The sequence below is a fragment of the Echeneis naucrates genome, chromosome 11 (assembly GCF_900963305.1).
Source record: "Echeneis naucrates chromosome 11, fEcheNa1.1, whole genome shotgun sequence".
Taxonomy (NCBI): domain Eukaryota; kingdom Metazoa; phylum Chordata; class Actinopteri; order Carangiformes; family Echeneidae; genus Echeneis; species Echeneis naucrates.
In genome coordinates, this window is record NC_042521.1 from 11,541,884 (window position 1) to 11,562,963 (window position 21,080).

Here is a 21,080-nt window from a genome sequence, read left to right on the forward strand (position 1 = left end):
TAGGAAAATCAAACTTTAATTGTAAAAGGGTGGGGGTGGGAAAATTTTTTTATGTTATGTTTGAATTTGTGAATGTACCTCCAGCTCCTTTCCAGAAAGCTCGGGGCCCCTCTTCTCTGAGGATCTTCCAGAAGCAGTCCACCAGGCCACTGTAAGTGGTCTGACCAGCGCGTGCCGCCACCTGTAGCCTGGTCTTGATCACGTCTGCTGGGGTCACCAGAGAGGCGGCTGGCATGCCTGGACACAAAAATGTTTGACAGGTTTGATTGTGAAGAGAACACATATTTAAAATCAAACACAAACACATGATCGGTAGAAAGCAGTCATCAGCATTGGCTGAAATCTTGCATATTGCCGTAACTGTGTCTGATGGAGTGCTTTTGGCACCCTTTGTTCCCTCTTTTAAAACACATCTTGACCATCTTGCAGCAAGGCTGCTGCATACATTGAGTACTGGCCCCTACACAAGAAGGGGCCAGTTCCTATCACTTCACCATCAACCAATCCATACCACCAGCGAGGCCATTATTTAATCTCCACCTTTTTTCTCCCTTTCCTCTTTCTCCCACTTTCCTTACAGCCATTTGAAAGGGGCCAGACAATGGACAGTAATGACAGCAATGCACACTGTGCCCCGTGTACCACTGAAAGTGACTGGCTGACTGAAGGGAGTGACTGCAAAGTCCCCACTCCAGCCACTTCAGCCATGAATGGGCTCAATCATTGATGGCTCAGTCATTACCATCAACTGCCCTCTTGACAATTTAGTCTGACTTCTTGGTTTTTGTAGCAGCCAAACGAGCTATTCAGTAACCTAGATCAACTCAGCATTAGGTAGCGGACTAGCAACTGGTGAAGACTGACCACCTGCACTGACGAAAGGAGAGGGGAGATGAGAAAAGAGGAGAGATCTGAAATAGAGCTAATAAAGGGAGTGGGAGCCTGCAAATCAAGTATTAAAAACCTGAACCTCCTGAACAAAGGCAATTTGATATACAACTGTATTGCACATACCAATTATACACCACTTTGAAGTAGTATAGGATCGTTGTATTGATACTGTATGGTCAAATATAAATTACTTATGTATGACTATATGGCTGAAACTACTTCTTTTATGAAAAAAATTATGCTCTCATTGTAATCTATGCGAAAACAACACCCTCTATCCTTCTAGACAAACAGACAAAGATATTTTGAGTGCAGAAATAGCACAAAAAAGCAGATCAGGAGGACGATATTACAACATTTATCAACAACAGAGAAAAGCAGAGGCCCAAAGGGAATGCATAGAAGCCCAAAGCTGCTGTCACTTGATTAATCCATAGATCCACTATCTCACGTCTACATAGCCAGAGGCAAAAGTGCTAAAAATATTTGGCATGTCCTCATTATTATTCATTCTAAATTTCTCGACAAACCGGACAACAGGATACAAATTCTTTCCCACATGCATCTTAACATTGATGTCAGTTAGAGATGGTCAAACACAATGTTCTTCACAGAGGAGACTAATGCCTGGCTAAATAATGCTGTACAAACTGAGCGTGTAATTCAATTTCCTGTGCTGACTGTAAAACACTAATTGCCAGAATCCTGCAACCGCTGATAAATATATGTGAAAGAGGGATGATAAATGTGTCGACGTAACGAAAAAAATAAAGAAATCATGGGGCTCGTTTCAGCTCAGAGTCTTTGGGCCGTGGCTGCCAGCCTTGTGGTAAGAAACCAAGTAAAAATGGAGGAGGGAGGTTCGATTTATGATTTTTCCGTGTTGTACCGTGCCTCTGCGTAAAAAAGAGAGTGCTGCTGACACATCTCTGAGGGTTCAAAACAAATAGTAAGTCTTTTATGCAAATGCTCCAAAGCTTTTTAACTTGGCAGGATAATGCTGGGCTGTTATTAGTGTTTTTTTTTAGAATAACTCCAATATGAAAAGTCTGCTTTGAATGGATCATATTTCCAGGGAGATGATAAAGTTAAGTCATCAGTGGATGTTTTGGTCCTTCTGGTCTCTTAGCTCACGTCTCAAGCCAAACTAAAGCATATACAGGACTGCACTCATTCCTTCAGTGTGAACATGTGAAAAGTATGTCCAAGCATGTTTGTGCAACAGTCTGTGCTTTCTCCCATGCATCTGTATTTGCTTGTACAGTATTATTAGGATTGGAAAGCCTCCTTGCCAGCCTGGTTGGCAGGCATGTGAGGCGCTTCCCTGAGCAGAGCTCCAAAACCCCAGTCCCCAATCACTGAGCAGCGCTCTAATTAGGAGCTACCGCCATGGAGCCTGTGGTCAGAGGCTGCCTGGCTTCCAAACTCTGAGCTCTGCTACTGTTACTGCAGGCCTGTGATGATGTGATGAGAAAGCAAAGCGAGACCTGCGCGCACACTTTGTGCAAAACCGGAGTGCACAAAAGACTTTATCTCCTGAACTTCAAGGTCTCACATTGTGAGGCCAGCATTTCTGCTTCACTGTTGGAAGGTATTTTACTGTATTTGCCATCAATTACAAATTGTACTTATTCATTTATATTTCTATAAATGAATGGATTATAAAAATGCAGTCAATGCTCTCTTTTCCTTTATGTTCTCCAGGCTGCTGGTGAAAGGAAAGGGACTGCTATGCTGTCAGAAAATCAGAAAAAATACCCGATCTCTCTGACATGGTCAGAAATGGTCCTACACTGTGCGGGTCTACTGCCTCACCAGTGGACTGATTCCAGCATAAAATTTGATTGATACTTTCTACTTCTGCTACTAATGGTGAACATAGATGCTTTTGATTTGATTTTTTCAGGTTTTGTTTTGCCTGGAAGAGTTTAAAGGGTGGTTTGTTAAAAAGTACTTTACCTGCCAGAGCTCCAGCAAACAGCATTTTGGCCGGCCCTATCCTTCCATCTTCCTCAGTGAGGTAAGCCTTAGTGTGAGCATAGCAGGGGAAGTAGATTGCTGAGAAGGGGATATCCCGCAGAAAACAAGCTTTGGATCCCTGAAGAAAGAAGAGTTAGAGAGGAGAAAGATGTATTTTATGTTATAATACTGGGTTTGGGATTAAAATCTCAGAAAGACAAACAGAAAAGGGAGTAGAGGAAGAGACGCAGCACTCAGAGGACTCAGACCTTGAGTTCTGGCTTTGCGATCTGAAGATGAATAGTGTTTTTGTTTAGTTTTTTTCTTCTCAGCCACAATGTCAAACATCAACTGTCTGCTCACAAGGCTATCAACTGCTGTCACCACCAAAGAAACTACCTTAAAATAACTCGTTTTGGCAGTGATATATTGACCACAACATGCCAGATAAATCATGTCTATGCATAGGCAAACAATTTGTGTCCTAAGCAGCAGGTGATGCTCCAAAAGCGAAGCCGAGTAAGAAAAAAAAAAAAGGTGGGGGAAAGAGGAGTGGGAGGAGCAGAGAAAGACAGACTGGCTGACGAAGATGACTCGTTGTCTGCCACTGTAAACAACACTATATCATCAAGCCTATTGAGTTTCCTGATGCATGTCAAGCCTGTTGGCATACTGCCATCGACTTGATACAGCAACTACAGACAACAGAAGGCATTTAAATAGTTGGCCAAGGTCTCCCTGTTTTGGACAGGCTTCATTTAACTCCTATGGGATAATCCTTTGGTTCCTCTGCACACAGAGAGAAGAGAGAGGGAGAAAATTGGCAGATACCTCAGCTATCTCTTTCCCTCTCTTTCCTCTGGCACTTCTTGTCTACCTGTCCCTCTTGCTTGCTGCCTGGGGCCCGAGCGGCTGCTGAAAGCTGGGAGATTCTATCGATGCTGGACAGACAAGCAGCGTCACTGGGACGGGAACTGGAAGCCTTAATGGTGTTGGGTTGGTTAATGCACTTGCAGAGTGGCAGCTTAGTGAGAGCCATCTAAAGAGGCCTTTTACACCAAGATGAAATGCTATTCAGAATAGGCAAAATGCCTCGGATGTACTTCGGCACATAAGTCAACTTAAATGCCCCCATATATTTTGAGCATCATCTCGATCCACATTCTTACAATGACAGATTCTCCCCTGTAATCAATGGTGGCGCTAGTGTGTCAGCCAGCACCAACCGGTAGCTCCACCAGCGGAGGGTGAGCGTCAGGATAATTACCCTGACAAAGGCAGCTCTGTGCCTGGGTGCAGCCCCTCCGGAGCCAGCCCGTCTGGGGCTTGCAGGCTGAAGCTCGTCCCCTCCCCGCCTCCCCTTCACCACCACCAACACCGCTACTTCTTTCTCAATGCACTTTGTCTCCTCTCGTTGCATGGACCAGGAGGTGAATACCATTAAATGTCTGAGCGTGCACCCATTGACACACACTCTTTTGGTTAGTGTGGCATTCCCACAGACAGTAGTCACACACACTCCAACTTAGTCATAAATTGCTAGGAGTGAGCAGACAAACACACAAATATGGAACAGGTAGGCAGGTAGATGGAGACAAGAGCAGGCTCCATTTGTGTTTGCAGCCTTGTTAACATAACCAAAAGGTAGTCAAGAACTGTTTACTACTTAGTTCCATTGTCTTACATAAATAAAATGAGGGTGATTAATTCAGCCACAGGTATGAGATTGACATTTTCACAGTTGATTGTGTTTACAGTTGAAGCAGAATATCTCCTGCCAAGACCCATTAAGATTTATTTCTGTAATTTAATTAGGCATGCTTTGTTTCACCTTGAGGGCTAATGTCCTTTTCTTACCAGCGAGGCTGCTAATGTTAGCAACAGTCTACAGCTTTCCTACAGCTCTCATATAAATGGTACAATCAGAAGTGAACAAAACAACTATGTATATACTGTATATTGTAGCTGTGGACAGTACCTGTACATGCACCTGGCACAAACATTTAAAATTTATAGGAGAGGGTAGAATGAAAATACTAAACTAACATGACCAACACACTAACATTACAATATTTCTACATGTGCTGCTATTATTACACTGTATGCAATCTTTCAACCTTTACAATGCGTTGGTGCATAATATCAGAGAAACCAAATATGTCCAAAGAGGGCACTGTAATTTTCAGTCCCTGTGCCAATGAAAAATACCAATTACAGCAATTAAGTTTTAATACAGTTTCAAATAGAAGTTGTGACTTCCCCTATACTTGAACAGAGGATCACAGGGAATTATTGATTCAAATCATAACTGATGTGGGGTAAGGCAGTGCGTATAATTTTACAACAGTTAATAGAGAAATCACTTCTGATTTAGCCACAACACTTATGAGAAATAATCCATTGTTATGAAGTTGTTGGGCTGACAAAAACACAAAAGAATGAATACTTAACACCTGGCAATTATTTGCCAAATAATTTAATTTGAATGTATCATTCTGAGAGTGTACCTTCCATTTACAGATAGATGAGCCTTTCAATAAAAATTGGAAATACTCCTGAATACATTTACATCTCTCTCTTTCATGTCTTATTTCCTTTCACTGATATGGTACGATGGTCTAATTTTAACTGCTGACTAATTTAACTTCTACGTTGTCAAACAATGCCTGGCTGCCATGTTTGACAATGTTAAAATTGTTGCAATCCCTGCATCCTCCAACATCTTTTCTGTGATGAGGAAGAATGAGCTTCATGCTCATACATCAGATGAGACGGATGTAAAAGTGTGTTGACTTGGCATAAAACCAACAAGCCGCTGCTGTGTCAGAAAACTCAATTTAAAACCATCAGAGCATTCTATTTAACACCCAAATGTCTACCTGACCTTATTTGGTCAGGTTTTAATTAGCTTGCAATTAGAATAGTAAACACTGGGAATAATACACATGCAGGATTTCGACACCAATAGTGCAAGTTCAAGCTTGTGCATTGAAAGGCTATTATTTCTAATGGGGAGAGCAATAGGGCAAGTGCTCTCATGTGTGCAGCTATGGCTTTGTGAGCAATAGTAGCACGCTTTCCTACTAAAGTTCAGCTCAATTGATGTCTGTCCAGTGGGATACTGGAATTGTTGGGAGGCAACTGTAATGACAGCAACATTTTCATTAACATTTGGGCACTTTCTGCCTTTATAAACCAGTGATAGCAAAGACATGGCAGGAAATTATATGGTCCCCAGTTAGGGACATAAGGTCCCTGGTTTAGCGCCTTAATCCATTGGCCACCACAGCAACCAACAGTTATAATTTAACTGGGGAAAAAATGTACAAAAAGTACATTTGTGCATCTTTGAAATTCCAAAGTTATGCAACTCCTACTCTCTGATCCTAAAAAGACCTGAGCAAAAAATCTTAAGCGTGGTGAAAAATATATAAGAGCAGAAAAAGATATGTTCGTACTGTTCACATAGTATCCTGGTTAGCTGTTCAGTGGGACAACAGAACAAGCAGCATTAAGATGATGGAAACATTTTTTGAAATCAAATCCTGAAATCTATATTTCAAACCTGCAACACAGTTTAATTGTAATGTCTATTACATTTGCAGATTCTTGAAAAAAGCCAATGGATCACACAGACAGTGACTGTTAAAATACTATAAGATAATACAGTAAAGTAGATCGACACCAAATGAATTTGGGGTACTGAGCAGCACAAGAGCCTTTTGTATCCAGTTTGAATACAGGTGATGATCTTTATAAGCATCTGACCTCAACACCGTTTCCCACCTTGTAAAGTCCAAAAAAACCAAGGTCCCTGATGACAGACAGGGCACTGACCCTTGGCCCTGTGGTGATCTCGCCTGCCACCTGCAGACGAATCTTTACAATCTCAAGAGGGTTGGTGAAGATCACCTGGGAGCCACCAGCCTAAGAGAGCACAAAAAAAAAGAAAGTAAAGAGAGTAAACTTGAAATTAGGAGAAGTGACACAGTGATACACCGCTGCAAATTAACTAATTAACTAAAATGTATGCATTCCCTAAGACTGGTATGAGATTGAGTGTGCCACTCAAAAACCAACATGACACAAACACAAGGAATAAATGTTTCCATTATCTTGCTTGTGCGCTGTTGCAGCAAGAGATGAAACTTAACAATAGTGCTGCCTCAGCAATGAGCTCCAAAACAAACACGTGGAGAGGAGGAGCGTAGAGGAGGCTGATGGGAAATCCATCTGATTTCTGTCAGCTGTCAGCTGTTCGTCTTCATCACACAGATCCTGCGGGGATGCTCTGACATCTCTTTTTCTCCCTAACCTCACACTTTGCTGTATTCTGCAAACCAGTACTTTGTGGAGGAAGGGCAAGAAGACTGCAGCAAGTTCAGACTAGTTCCTCTGCCTTTTAGGTCAGCAGTGCTTTTAAATATAGGAGGTAGCTGCCGTGGTGGAGTTGCAGCAAAACAAACGGTTAGCTGTATGTAGTCAGAGAGGACGACAGGATTTCAAAAGTGAAAAGTTAAGACTGTTTTATTTGTAAAGTGGACTTTTGCTGACTCCATGTTATTCAGGCGTTGTGCTTTTCTCTGTCACTTTCACTCTCTGACTTCCTCTCAAATGATGTCCCATCCCTTGTATTGTCTCTTTGTCGCTGCAGTTGCCAATGGTTACTGTAGCTATATGCAGAAGGGCAGCACATCCCAATTAGATAGCAATCGGTTGCCATGGTGCCGTTTCTGTCTTAAATAGGCCTGGTCTGTTTGTTGTTGTTTCTGTCCTTTTCTCTCCCTCCTTCATTCGTTTCATTATGAATGATGGATTGTTCTAACTGCTTTTGCCTTACGGGAAGGCATCAAGCTCTAATCTGGAACATGGGCAGTTGTTTTCTTGCTAAAAGTGTTAAGTGTTTCCATATATTGCCTAAGAGGGGAGAGGGAGGGGGGAGAGACAGAGATCATAATCGTCTCATTTGAAGGTGTTTTCAGTTGTTGTTTTTTTTTCTTTCCAGACCCAAAGAGAGGCTGTGAATAGCAGGAGGGCCTCTGCTCCAAAGTTGCTACATCTCAAAGCTAACAATTTATGACTTGTTTTATCGAAATAACTTTCTTGATTACATGTTGGCTAATCGCAAGAGCATTAAGGGCAGTGTTGGCTACTTCAATTGGATTCTAATGAGACTGGAGATGGAAATGTTGTTTACTCAAGGAGAGTAAACAACAACACTGTTCAGTGAGATGAGCTGACAATTATGCCTGACAACATGAGATAAAAGGAGTGACAGTGCAGAGCTTTTTACCATCCCACATTCCTATCAAATAATTCTGGCAAACCTTTGAACATCAGGGACAGAGAGAGAGAGAGAGGTGATTAGAAATGGGGGAATCAGACAACTAAACAAAAAGAGCTAATGAAAGAGAGAGAAAGACGGTTAGACGGACACAGAGAGGGGGGTAGTCAAAACAAGAGAAGTGAGAGAAGGTCGAGGTTGACGCAGTAAGGTTGAGGGTTGTGATTATGGAGTGACAGTGTTGGCGGCTCTCCGATGATTCCAAGGTAATTACAAGGCAGGGTGATCCTTAGAAACCTGGGATGTCGGCACCTTATGCACGCACCGCAGCTCCCAGTTATGTGTGTGTGTGTGTGTTTGCATGTACTGCAAAAAGAGCTTAGTAAAGTTGGAGGACCCCCAACCCCCCCACAGAAGAGATTAGCGCCAGATATATACATTGTGCACTACCCATAAATAACACATTTTCACTTGGATTTCACAGCCTTCATGCTACATCCATGTATGTGTGTGTATTTCACTAACATTTTCATATTCACACTAGGCTTGAAAAAGAAGCCCATGCAAAGACTTAAACTAACCATGCAACTTATGATATATTTAATATGAAAATGAACAAAGTATCTCTGTATTTTAACTCAGACTCTTTCCATCATACCTCCTTTCAGCAATGACCCAGTAAGCATTTCTGTAACTTAAGTCTTGAAATGCAGGCCAGTAACTGTGAGATAAGCATCCAGCCAGCTAAGTCAAGGGAGCATGCCATTCCTACCAAAAAATCATTAGAAACTGGCAACCTGCACTGGAGCCTAATGGTCCTGAGCCACAGGTTTAGAGAGGGGGGAAAAGGAGGGAGCATGTGGAGGAGGTGAGGAGAGAAAAGGGTAGGTGAGAAGAGGAGCATATTTCAGAGGGCACAGAACACTAGGAGCAGGAAAAGGAAACCCACGACTGGAGAACTTAGGATTCTGAACAGCACATTAGGGGAGATAAATAAGTTGTGATGATATATACTTTGCCTTATACACAGAAACTTAACAAAACATTACTAATCCCATCCCATCTTTCTCTCTTTTACTTTATAGACTGCGGATCTGAGGCTGACACTGTGGTCTAAACCAACACTTTCACAGCTACCAAATGATATAAACAGATTTCATGTGCTGTGGCTGAAGCCTCACTAAAACAGGGTTCAGGAGGGTTCGACTTCTATGTGTGAGTGCGTCTGTGTGTGTGTGTGTGTGTGTGTGTGTGTGTGTGTGTGTGTGTGTGTGTGTATGTGTGCGCATGAGATAAAGTGGTGGGCAGAGTGCAGTGCCAGCACTAACACCGGGGCCTCAGCCAGGATGAAAGGAGCTGTCAGGACGGCTCACGGAGGAAAAGAGGAAAAATCCATCCATCCACACTTCTCTCCGCTACATTTATCCTCTCCCTTTGCCCCTGTTATGGTTCTGCCTCTGAATCCATATGGCTTGTATGAAAAAGAGGCAACTGCTACTTTTCACACCCAGTACAGTGGAGAACATGTATTTACTATATTACTATATGTTTGCTTTGCTAAATTTACTATACTGTTTTATTTCTGTCTTTCAAAAAACAAAATCACCATCCAAAATTTGAATTATAGCAAATGTACCATGTTAAAAAATGTCTTAAACGTATTCCCAGAATAATAAATAAGGTCAATTGAATGTGCCTGAGTGGCGCTAAACCCATAATGACTTGTGTATCCTGAAATACTTTGCTTTAGTGATCAGCATCAAAAGAGGGTTGAGTGAAAGACTTTCTTTCATTTGCTCCGCCTTAGAGGACTCATTGCATGTGTGTGTGTGTGTGTCTGCATGTGTGCATACATGGATTGTGGGTGGACTGCGACAGCTCAGTGATCAAAACCTATGATGGGAGGGGAACAGGTAACAGACTGAAGGGGTGTCTCAGGTAGCAGCTGCTGTCAATCTTCATCTTAGTGTGTGTGCGCATGTGTACGTTTGCGTGCATCTGTGTGCTCTTCTCTTACTAGTGTGAGATAGAGTATATATGTTTGCGCTTTCATGTGTAATTGCTACACATTCCATCAACATGCAGCTCCTGCTGGCCTCCAAACAGGTCAATGTCTGTCTGCTCAGCTGTCAGAGGGGTGGCGCTCAGAAAACAGGTAAACATAGTTAAGAGACGTATGCTGCCTTAGTCCTGTACACACTGTCTATGTAGTGCACAGCATCATTTCTGCACAGTGCACTTTGAAGAGCCACGGCAATGAAGAGGGAAAGAGAGGCTCTCCATGTTTGGATTTTCAAGGGAGAAAAATAAAGTCGGATACAAAAATATGTAAAGCTGGCTGTAAAATACTTGCAGAGTGGGATAAACATGCTGAATATACTGGAACATTTTCAAACTGTCAGAGAATTTAAAAGTGAATCTGAACATGGAAACTGAGAAGAAGAGGGGTCTCAGTGAAGAGGTGTGATTGAAAATCAAGAGGCTGGCTGATTAAGCCATTCACATCACAGTGGCTTATGTCATTGAGAATTTATATCTACAAGCACACACCACACTGACATATAAACTACTGTGTCTGATATCTGTTTTTAATTACATTTCTATATAATTCAATATATTCCAATCCCAGTTTCCATGTGAAAGCAATTCCAGCCATTTATTTTGGTGCCACTGTTTGCAGTCATGACATATGTTTGTGAACATCATGATATCATTTTTGATGTCTTTGAAAAATCTGGCTTTATTATTAGGAGGTTGCACATCAGTATTTGACTGGACTGGAGGTTGGTGTTAATTATAGCTCTGCTGTGTAAGTCAAACCTTTAAAAAGTGTAAAGTCTCTGGGACAACTGAAAATCTAAATGGCTTATTACCATTGTGGTCACTCCTTTGGAACGATCCACTTATAAGATTTTATTACAGGTTCTTGGATCGACGTTTAGATTTATGTGTCTTTTTAGGTCTTGCGTTAAAAAAGAAAAAAAAAATCCTGTTTCTAACATCTAATCGTGTTGGGTAAACTTAACTATTGCAATATTTTCCACAAATGGTTAACAAATGTTGGGAAAAAATGTATTCCCATACTTAGAAACTGTAGCATGCACAAAAATAAATAAAGAACACATTGCAGAAATACTGCATGAATTAGGTTTCGGATGAGTTTTATCATTATAATTGCTTTAAATGTTCTTTCTTATTATGTTCTCTCAGATTTGTGAAATGTTCCACTGGCACTAAAAAGTTAAAAACCACAATTAACCTTCTGGTTTTGACTGCATGACGGTATTTCATGATCAGATTTTGTTTCTGTGTTTTTCTTTGCATAGTTGGCCCTAGATGTGGATGAATGACACCATACAGATCTCAGCTAAGGTCTCATCACAAATTGCAAGAGCTGACTGAGACTTACACATCCGCCAGCCAGGATCTCAGCTGCCAAAGGGACTGTGCCATCTTTCTGTCTGGTTTTTCCTCGTACAAAGTCATTCACCTGGAGAAAGAAGTGCCAAAATTTCTTACAGAGCTAGCATTACGAAAGCTGGATCAGCATGGTGTGAATACAGAGGTAATCCACTTTATACAGTGTTTTCTGTAGAATATCTTGGTTGGATTGCACTGAAAGACAATTGATTTAATTCACAAGTGGAGATTATAGTCAAGGGATATGAAAAGGCATGAACCATTATACTTGTTATAATAACAACACAAATGATGCTGGGGTGAGTGTGTGCTTTAATGCTTTGGATGGTTTTCACAAAGATGTCAGATAGTCTGTCTGGATGTACATATGTGTATGTGATGAAAGCATTTTATGTGTTGTATCTTTATATATAAAATCCATTAAAAAGATAAAAACTATTTCTGGCTATGTGAACGTCAATGTGTCTAATGCAGTGACTTACTGTAAGCTTTATGGCTTTTTCGGGCGCCACACCCAGTAGCTGTGGTACCAGACCTATCATTAGGAAACGACAAGATGATTAGAAAAAAAAAAAAAATGCTGTGGTACCCCTCCTCACACACACGCACACACACATACATATACCACTTCCACACAGTCCACATGAACTGTGGCTTCCTGCTGCATGCATCCGACCTTGTGAGATCCCCCAGATGCTAACGAATCTATTGATGTGGAGTGTGGGGACATCAGAGTAGCAACAAGAGAAAGAGAGAGGAAGAAGGGGTAAGGAGAGGAGGAAGAAAGAGAAACTGCTTCCCAGAATAGGGAAAAAAGGGCAGAGTATAAAACAAACCAACCAAAAGTTTACGCAGACCTCAATTACAACCCAGAGCTGGATAAAAATAAACAAAATAATCACAACAGAGCACAATGAAACTTGGCCCCCTACCCAGCCCCTAGGCAAGACACAGGCACACACACAAACACACACATCATTTCCACAGACACACTTACAGTCCACAGTAGTTTGTGTGCAGCAAGGCCACACACGCATAATCATATACTCAATTTGGAACCCAGTGAAAAAAGCAGCCTGGACCTCATGAAATACAAACCAAAGTCATTTTTAAAATATTTTTTCCAACTGTTTACTTACTTTCTTCAATGCACAATATATGTATATACACACAAATGAACTTCAGAACGTGACATTTCTATCCCTATTAAAAAAAAAAAAAAAATCTGTGTAAATCAAACTTTGTTAATTGTGCAGTGCAATAATTTTGTGTAAATGATTCCAAGCCCCCATCGCCCCTTGCCTTTAGCAGATTCTTAGAAAAGTGAATGTTCTTTCAATTTATATTACATAATCTCAGTTTGGATGTCATGGTACCTGTCTATCTATCTGGAGCCAAACCCGTCTGTCTCTGTTATCTATGGAGACAATTCACTCTTGATGATCTTTGTGTTTCCCACAGAAATCCAAGCATTCAAGTTTCCTCCCAAGAACCCAGTGCTGTCAATCAAAATCATGGGATTTTGCTAAAGGCCCGCAGTTCCAGGGGACCATTTTTCAATCTTTCCCCAACAATACCCACGCAGACACACTAACCCCTGTGTCTGAAGACAGGGCAGGTAGTCATTAGGGATGTCATGCCCTGGTATGTGCGTACCTGCATGCCCAACTAGTTGTTGAATGTCCACGTATTCATCTCTACTTAGATCTACTTCTGCGCAGTATCTCTATATGTTTGTATGAGTGTGTAGGTCTACACGCACAACATCACCACATCGTGACACAGGCCTAAAGCTATGTGGCCTTGCGTGTGATGTTCATTGTCCTGCTATGAAAGTCCCCAGCCAGTCAGTAATCACTTCAAAGGAGACAGGTCAAAAGAGAGGTGAACTCATACCGCCCTCTAGTCTCCCATACACTTTTCTTCTCCTCTCATCTCCTCTTGCTTCTCTTGTCTTTTATTTTCCTTACTACTAACCTCTTCTTTTCTCTCATCCCATCTCCTTTCTTCAAAACCTGCATTGTGGGTTTGACTGCCACTGAGCTGTTCCTGAAAGGTCTGTGCACATTTATGTTAGCTTTGACTTAATAGCATGTACTGTATGTTACCAACATTGCTCTGTAACATGACCATTGCAACCACGATGAGGGAAATTTTTTAAGTGATTTTACATTTCAACAGTGAATGTGTCTTACAGACTGAAGCAATTATAAACAGCAGTAGCTTTTGCACAACTAATCCAATCCATCTAACACAGTATCGACAGGACATTTGTACATACTGACCCCGGTAAAGTCCAAAAAAACCCTCGTAGCGCACCACCTTTTGGAAGCAGTCAAAGCTGTTCTTGTACATGAGTTCTTCTACAAGGGAACCACTGCTCCTCTGGTTCTGCATGCGGGTCTTCACCAGATCGATAGGGTACACTGCTGTTGCACCCACAGCTACAGAGACCAAAACAAAGCTTTTTTTTTAAGACAGTGACCACATTTTATGAGGTTATTGTTCATTTCAACACACATATTTCACTTAAGAGGTTTGTGGTTGCCATAAAGACAATGCCACCATTGTCTTCTTGGGCCTTGTGCTCACATCTATAAGTTTTACAATAAAGACAACAACAGTAGAAAATGCAGAAAAAATTAGTGTTTAGAGCGGATACTATATACAGCCCCATTATAAAACCTTTACCGTCAAATTATGAAACCTTTAAAATTGGCAGCTTAAATACTTTATTGGGAATAGCCCAAACCAAGAGCAACTAGAAATGAAGATGAACTGGTTGGTTTTAGTAATTTGGTTGAATTGACCCATTAACAGGAAGAGGAAATATTGGAGGAGAAAGAGGAAGTCTCAGGGGTTAATTCTAAGAAAAACATTTTGAAAAGCGTTTTGAGTTTGGTGTCTTTAGCATGTCAGTCGGACACAAACAAAAAGAACAGACCCAAGGCGACAAACTTAATTAGAGAGGGACCGAGAAGGAGGAAGGTATAGAAGACCCGTACCTCCTTATTAAGCTGTCTGTCTTAGGATGGGAAGAGGAGGGAGGAATGAAGGAAGGGAGGAGGAAAATAAGAAAAACAGCAGGGAGTCTGGAGACAAACACAACGTCTAGGCACCACCCTTCACCCCCACCGTCATTCTCCCTCTTGTGATCACTCATACAGGTACAAAAGAATCCTCATGGGGAGGTTTTCCCATGACATACAGAGGATAGCGACAGAAGGATGGTAGAGGGTGGGAACAAGACAGGGGAAGAGTGACTGCACGAGAACAAGGAGAGCAAGTACTTTTCTATAAACAAGGAACTGACCATTGCCCTGGTACGCAATGGAAAGGGCAATAGAGGAACCATTGTCCTCTCTCTCTCACCCAGTTCTTATGAGCACAGTGGATGGTGGGGGGCAGGTAGGTAGGCAAGCAGGTAGGTGGATGGGTGGTGGGTTGAAGGTATGCAGGGAGCCAATAGGGCATGACTCTTACCCCCTGCCAATGAGCCAAGGGTGAACCTGTAGGCCGATTCTGCCACTTGGACCAGGATGGGGCGGGAGCCATCACTGCCAAACTGCTGCTCAAGGTGGAACAGAAAAATCAAAACTGTTAGAGAGACATGCTAGTAGACAAGCCACTATTTAAGTGATTTCACTGAAACCTTCCACATGTGCTTCAATATCAAATCTCATAACACAATGCATGCCACACATCTAATTCCACCACCCTGCAAGATAAATTACAGGCTATTAAATCAACAATTTATCACACAGTCCAGTGTTTGACAGCAAGTCCCAATTTCCTGATATACAGTATAATGAGAGTAAGTAAATGTTTTAAGTAAGTGGACAAACAAAAACATGTTAGAGTCACACGATGCAGAAATGTCTTAATATGTAGCGAGGACATTCAGTATTTAATTATGATGTACCTGTAGTTGGATATTAAGATAAAATCCAGGCTACAGTTAATGATTATTTTCTATTACTATCTCTGTAATTATTGTGTAAATAACTTTATGACAACTGATTGTCGATTAAATGCCAGAAAAGGATTAAATTTCCCATAATTCAAGGTGACGTTCTCACAAAGCTTCTCAAATTACAGATAAAAGAAACAAAGAAGCAGTCAATCATCTAATTTAAGAATATGTCACCAAACAATTTCACAAAAAAGTAAATATGATTTTTTTGGGGGGTTAGATTAATCAACAAATTGATTTTTATTACTAGAAAGAGTACTTACTGAAAACAACACATAGTTCTACACAAGTGTCCAGGTGCTGAACTAGGATAGAGGTTTAAAAAAAAAAAAAAGACCAAAACAAAACAAAAAAAAGCATTGTTGGATTTTTCCAGGTTTTAAGACAGAATACAAGATTAACAAAAAAAACTAATTAATGTCTCATACTATATCCCTGAATAATGTACATACCTTATATTTAAAAGGTGTAAAAATTTATATCTTTGGTCTACAGAAGTGTATTTATTTTTTCTAATTTCACATTTCTAATCACCAACATCAATTAGTTTGATTGTATACATTTAAGACACAAGTAAAGATAACACTCATATCTATTTCGAATTATAATGGGTTGATTTATTGCCCCTCTGCACCTGAAGCTTTGTCTATGAAAGACATATAAAAAGCTTGTATTATGTCGTGATATATTTTACAGTCTTGATTTTATAAATTTAACTGATTGATTATGACAGAAATGCCTGTATAAAAGAATCTACCTATCCTAATTTGGTAAGCCATTTGTCAAATAGATTTTTAATTAAAGTGATCTGAATGTGTTAACAGTCAGCATTAGTCACACAGTAACATTAGCCACACTCCCTCCTCCAACTGAGGTACCTGTTGCCTTGTCTGGTCTCCCCAGCTCTGGCCTCTCGACCCTGGGGAGAGGGGGGGTGGAGTGTGGTAAGTATGTATGTGTGTGCGTGAGGGGGATGGGAGTCTCTAAAACAGGTCCACCTGCCAGAGAGTAGCTCCCCACCCACCCCAATTCGACCTCAGAAGTTTCTTCCTGCCCAAATGTCCCCTTTAAAAAAAATTCAACTACCTCTCCCATCCTCCTCACCTTTATCTGCTTGAGGAATGATAACATTGGTAATACTAAGTGTCAGGATGTTTGAGGGAGAAAGAGTGAACAAGTGGAAAAGACAGTGAAAGGAGACAAGGTGAGCCAGTAGAAATGTGGAGAAAGAAGTGAGAGCAAGAGCAAAAGGGAGACAGATCAGAAAGGAAATAAAGAGAAAAAGTGAAAGATGAGGAGAGAGAACTCCTGCTCGCTGGCGGCCAGCCCCTGAGGCCAAACCACAAGGGCCTAAAGTGGCTCATTGTGGTGGGACTGGCGTCTGTATAGTGCTGGGCCCCTTTGCTTGCTCCCCTTTGGCCCCAGCCTGGTCCAATATGGCCTGGCCAAGCCTTGACTTTAGCAGTGGAACCCACCAGACAACAGTGCTCTAACTAAACAGCCAGAGAAAGAAAACACTCCTCTGCTCATCTATCGGGCTGTCATAAAATCCTTCCTCTTGTTAGCCACTCTAATGTCTTTTCATATCTATTATTTACAATTTGAAGCATGTTTGAGTTCATTGAGAATGGCTCTGCCTCAGTTTAATTTCTTTGATTTTTGAGTGGATGTTTTTTTAAAAGCATCAAGGTGGTGTAGTGGTGTTTTCTCTCAAGAAAATCCTAACCCAAATCTTTATCGAGACGTTTCTTGGACACTACTTCGGGTTAACCTTCATATGAACTTTTGAAAATGAGTAGAGCTGATGACCACAGGCTGACCAGCAATTTGGGGGCAAACTTTTAACATTATGCCTGACTAAAATTGTTTGAATCAGCCTTTCCTGAATTTCACTACTTTGTAACTCTAAGCCCATCAATGAATGAAAAATCCTAAATCAAAACTGGTGTTTCGGTTTTGGGGATTATTTACCAATGAAGGAGCTATCTCTGCCTTAATTATAAATCTTGGCTTTCAGCACAGTGACATTTAACCCCAGATATAGTGTCAAGGTGGGAAAGAGCTGTCAATGTGGAAGAGGAAACCAAACACATCAACAAGTCTTCATATTCTGTACCTGTCTCTGGACCTCTGCCAAGTTGTAGGGCAGGGCGCCTTCCTCCAGCGGAGCTATCTTCTCAATGTCCACTAAACCAACGCGACTGGTGAAGAGAGGCAATGAGGAGAGAGAGAGAGGTTTCAGGTAACTTTTAACTGTTGTACAAACTCTCAGAGGATTATAATATTTCATCTCTGCATCACACAGTTGTGGCCTTTGCAAGCACAATCTGTCAGTGTGAAGTAACTCAAACTTTAAAAGATACTGCCATTGTTCAATGTAAAAATATGGTGGAACCTGTGCTGTGGCATGATTGAGTTAGACAGCCAGTCTACATGAACCAATGACTCCCAATCTTTTATCCCTTCATCCAAGTTAACCATTAGATAGAAAAATGCTCCTTCTCTGAGTCTTTCCATTGCCAGTCTATGATAGTCTCAAATTTCCCAGGCTGGGGGAACAGGGAAGGCCAAACTCCTCTCCCCCAACTTCTCTGCTCTGAATATTGGGGCTATTATCTCTTGCATCTCCAATCAGTGGAGAGGGCTATTAAAGTATCCCATTGCCCAGAAATAATAATCAGGTGGTGTCTCATGCCAGGGTTAAAAATTATGAGTGCACTGGTTGAGCCGCAAGGCAGACGCAAAGGAAGTGGGGGAATGTTGGACATACACAGTTGTTTTGTGCCATGCATTAGAGGAACTGGAAATGACATTGTTTTAGAAGACTGAGAATTTGGGTTGGGTTTAGGCTGAAAGAGAATTCTCTGGCACTGATATACTCCTGTCTGATTATTATGATACATTGCAGTTACACTTCTACAGAAGGAAGAATGTGCTTATATTGCTGAGTTATGGACCTTGGGGCTTAAGGTGCAATGTGGGGTGGCAAGTGCGGGATAGACTTACTCTTTGACTAGCTGACTAAATATGAAGCCTTAGATGTCTCTACCTGACCCACATTACCAATTATTTCTGATTCTCTCATATTACCCACATTGACATTGGATTTAACACAGAAAAGCCAAAACTGTCACATTATGAAAATTGGGAAGTCAAAACGTTTTTTTTTTTTTGTTAAGCTTTTGTTGACAGAGTGTGTTTGTGTACGTATATAATTGTAATTTGTGGCTGTCTTACCCACGGGGCTCTGACAGGTCAGCCAGCTGAAAGAGGATGTCAACCTCCATGGGTGTCACCTGGCCAAACCTCTGAGCTGCCACAATGAACTCCTCTACGAAAAAAAAGGAGGTTTTCATTTAGTTTAGTTTAGTTGAGATTTAAACCAACAGAATATGCAGGTTAAAACCATTTTTCGATCAATAGACAGATACTATGCACAGGATCTATGTACATCATCCAGAGAACCAAGGAGCAGTATACATTCACTAGCTCCTTTTTCCAACTCCTTAACCACAGGTATCGACTGTTTTATCTTAAACTTACTCCACCCTTTTCCGGCCTAAAATTTGGAGGCACTAACAATGGTCACAACAGCTTCACAGCTGGCTGCAAACTGGTCCATCATATAACTGAGGTCATGGTCTGATGAGGCCAACAGAACTACATCATCAGCAGACAGCAAGGAATCTGTGACATCCTAAACTGGATACTCTCAACTACTTGGCTGTGTCTTGGGATTCTGTCCATGAAAATTACAAACAGAATAAGTGACAAGGAACAGCCCCGGTGGATCAAAAACTGAAAACATTCTTGACTTAATGCAAACACAATTGTAAATGGGCCAGATGACTTGGAGCAACAGCTTAGGCACCATATTTTGTGGTCACAGTATCGACACAACAGTAAATAGCGAGTACGCGGCTTCACAACCAGGAAAGCATCTACACTGCTCATCCTGAATCTAAGGCTGAGGGGATTGGACGATTAGATAATGTAAACTGGATTGCCGGGTTGTACTGAATGTTTCATTATCTTCTTGTTACTCTTTTTAGTTAGCTGTGACATGGAGAACCCAGTCATCATTTTAAATGTTGATAGTTCTATTGTATATCTTCTTCAAACGTCCCTGTATGACATGCTTGTGATTTGCAAGTAAGAAGTATAAAAATCCAAGAAAAAATCATCAATCAAATTAGATTTATTTGTATAGCGCCAAATCATAACAAAAAGACCCAACAATCCCGCAACAGATCAATAGAAAACAGAATAGAAAATATGGCCATGAAGAGTTATGGATTTCACAAGCTCTCTGATGCAGCTTCAGTGTGCCGTTACATGAAACCTGGTCTATTGTTGGTGAAATAAAGAACAGGTTGACTGTAGGCTGGCTTACAGTGGAGGAGTCAGCATTGTTTGACCTGCTTTATTCAAAGAGCAGCAGGCTGAAGTTGTGACAAAGTCGTCCTATACTGGAGCCATTCACCCCACTGTGGCTCAGCTTACCCCTAAGGCATGATCTCTCTCTCTCTCCCTCTCCATCTCTCTGTAACGCACACAGACACACATCCACACTCACAGACACATGCAGTTAATGTTCAAGGAATAGGATGAGAGTATACTTACACAAGACTAAATACACACACACACACACACAAACACATAGACAGAGTTCTGTCTGGAGAGATTGCAGATCACAATGCTGATAACCTGTCTACCTGTAGCCTGTAGCCACGACACACACATGCACATGCACTCACACAAACACACTACATAATGCACATTTTATATTTATTTGCCTCTTTGTAAAGTAATTGGATCATGTAATAAAAAGAGTTGCACCTAAACACCTAGTCCATGAAGGTTCCTGATAGTAGCAATAGCAATAACCGTTCTCCTCATGAAGGTTATAATGTTTTAGAGATGTTGAGTCAATGTGGTCATTTCTGCTGCAGTTCGTGTTATCCCTGACTTGTGTTTTGTTGCATGCTCTAACTACTTCTCTATATAATGTGATAGGATTCCGAAGCATCACAAACTATATCCTCACACAGCTGAATTGACTCTTACGTGGATTTCGTGCAGGGCCTCTGTATTAGATTGCGTTCAGTTTTCTTAGGTTATGATAAAGGGGTGATAAAGACGAATGTACAAATCAGTTTGGACATAGGTAGTTCCATTTGCAGACTGGCATTCAGAAATTTTGAAGCATTTAAAAATTGGAATATTACAGTGAAATTAAAATTAAAATTATCCTCTCATTTTTGTCAAGACAATTAGTGCTTTGTTGTTACAGAGCACAAACTAATGGAGGTCTCTTCAGTGTATAATAATAATTATACAGCAATTTTGTGATACAAAGTGCATTATACATGCATTAAAAAAAGTTATGAAAGTGAGGCAAACAATAACCATAGGGGTAAAATATAAAAGAGGTATTACAAAAAATAACTAAAACAAAAACAAAACAGAACTGTGTGTTGAGAAGTTGACAACATCAGCATGCTAATAAGCTGATGTCTGAGTATCATGAACCTTTAACCTGAATGCAAGATA

General features: G+C 41.0%; 1 protein-coding gene across 1 annotated transcript in view; it reads right to left on the reverse strand.

Annotated features, from left to right (window-relative positions):
- Nucleotides 1-21,080, reverse strand: part of slc25a13 (solute carrier family 25 member 13) — a 42,704-nt gene that overhangs the window by 2,402 nt on the left and 19,222 nt on the right. The window contains exons 8-16 of the mRNA XM_029514248.1: nt 18,765-18,858; nt 17,644-17,728; nt 15,038-15,125; nt 13,840-13,998; nt 12,037-12,089; nt 11,544-11,624; nt 6,637-6,777; nt 2,851-2,989; nt 79-237 (exon numbers count right to left, since the gene is read on the reverse strand). Of these exons, the coding sequence (XP_029370108.1) occupies nt 79-237; nt 2,851-2,989; nt 6,637-6,777; nt 11,544-11,624; nt 12,037-12,089; nt 13,840-13,998; nt 15,038-15,125; nt 17,644-17,728; nt 18,765-18,858 (999 nt within the window). The remainder of the gene's footprint in view (nt 1-78; nt 238-2,850; nt 2,990-6,636; nt 6,778-11,543; nt 11,625-12,036; nt 12,090-13,839; nt 13,999-15,037; nt 15,126-17,643; nt 17,729-18,764; nt 18,859-21,080) is intronic.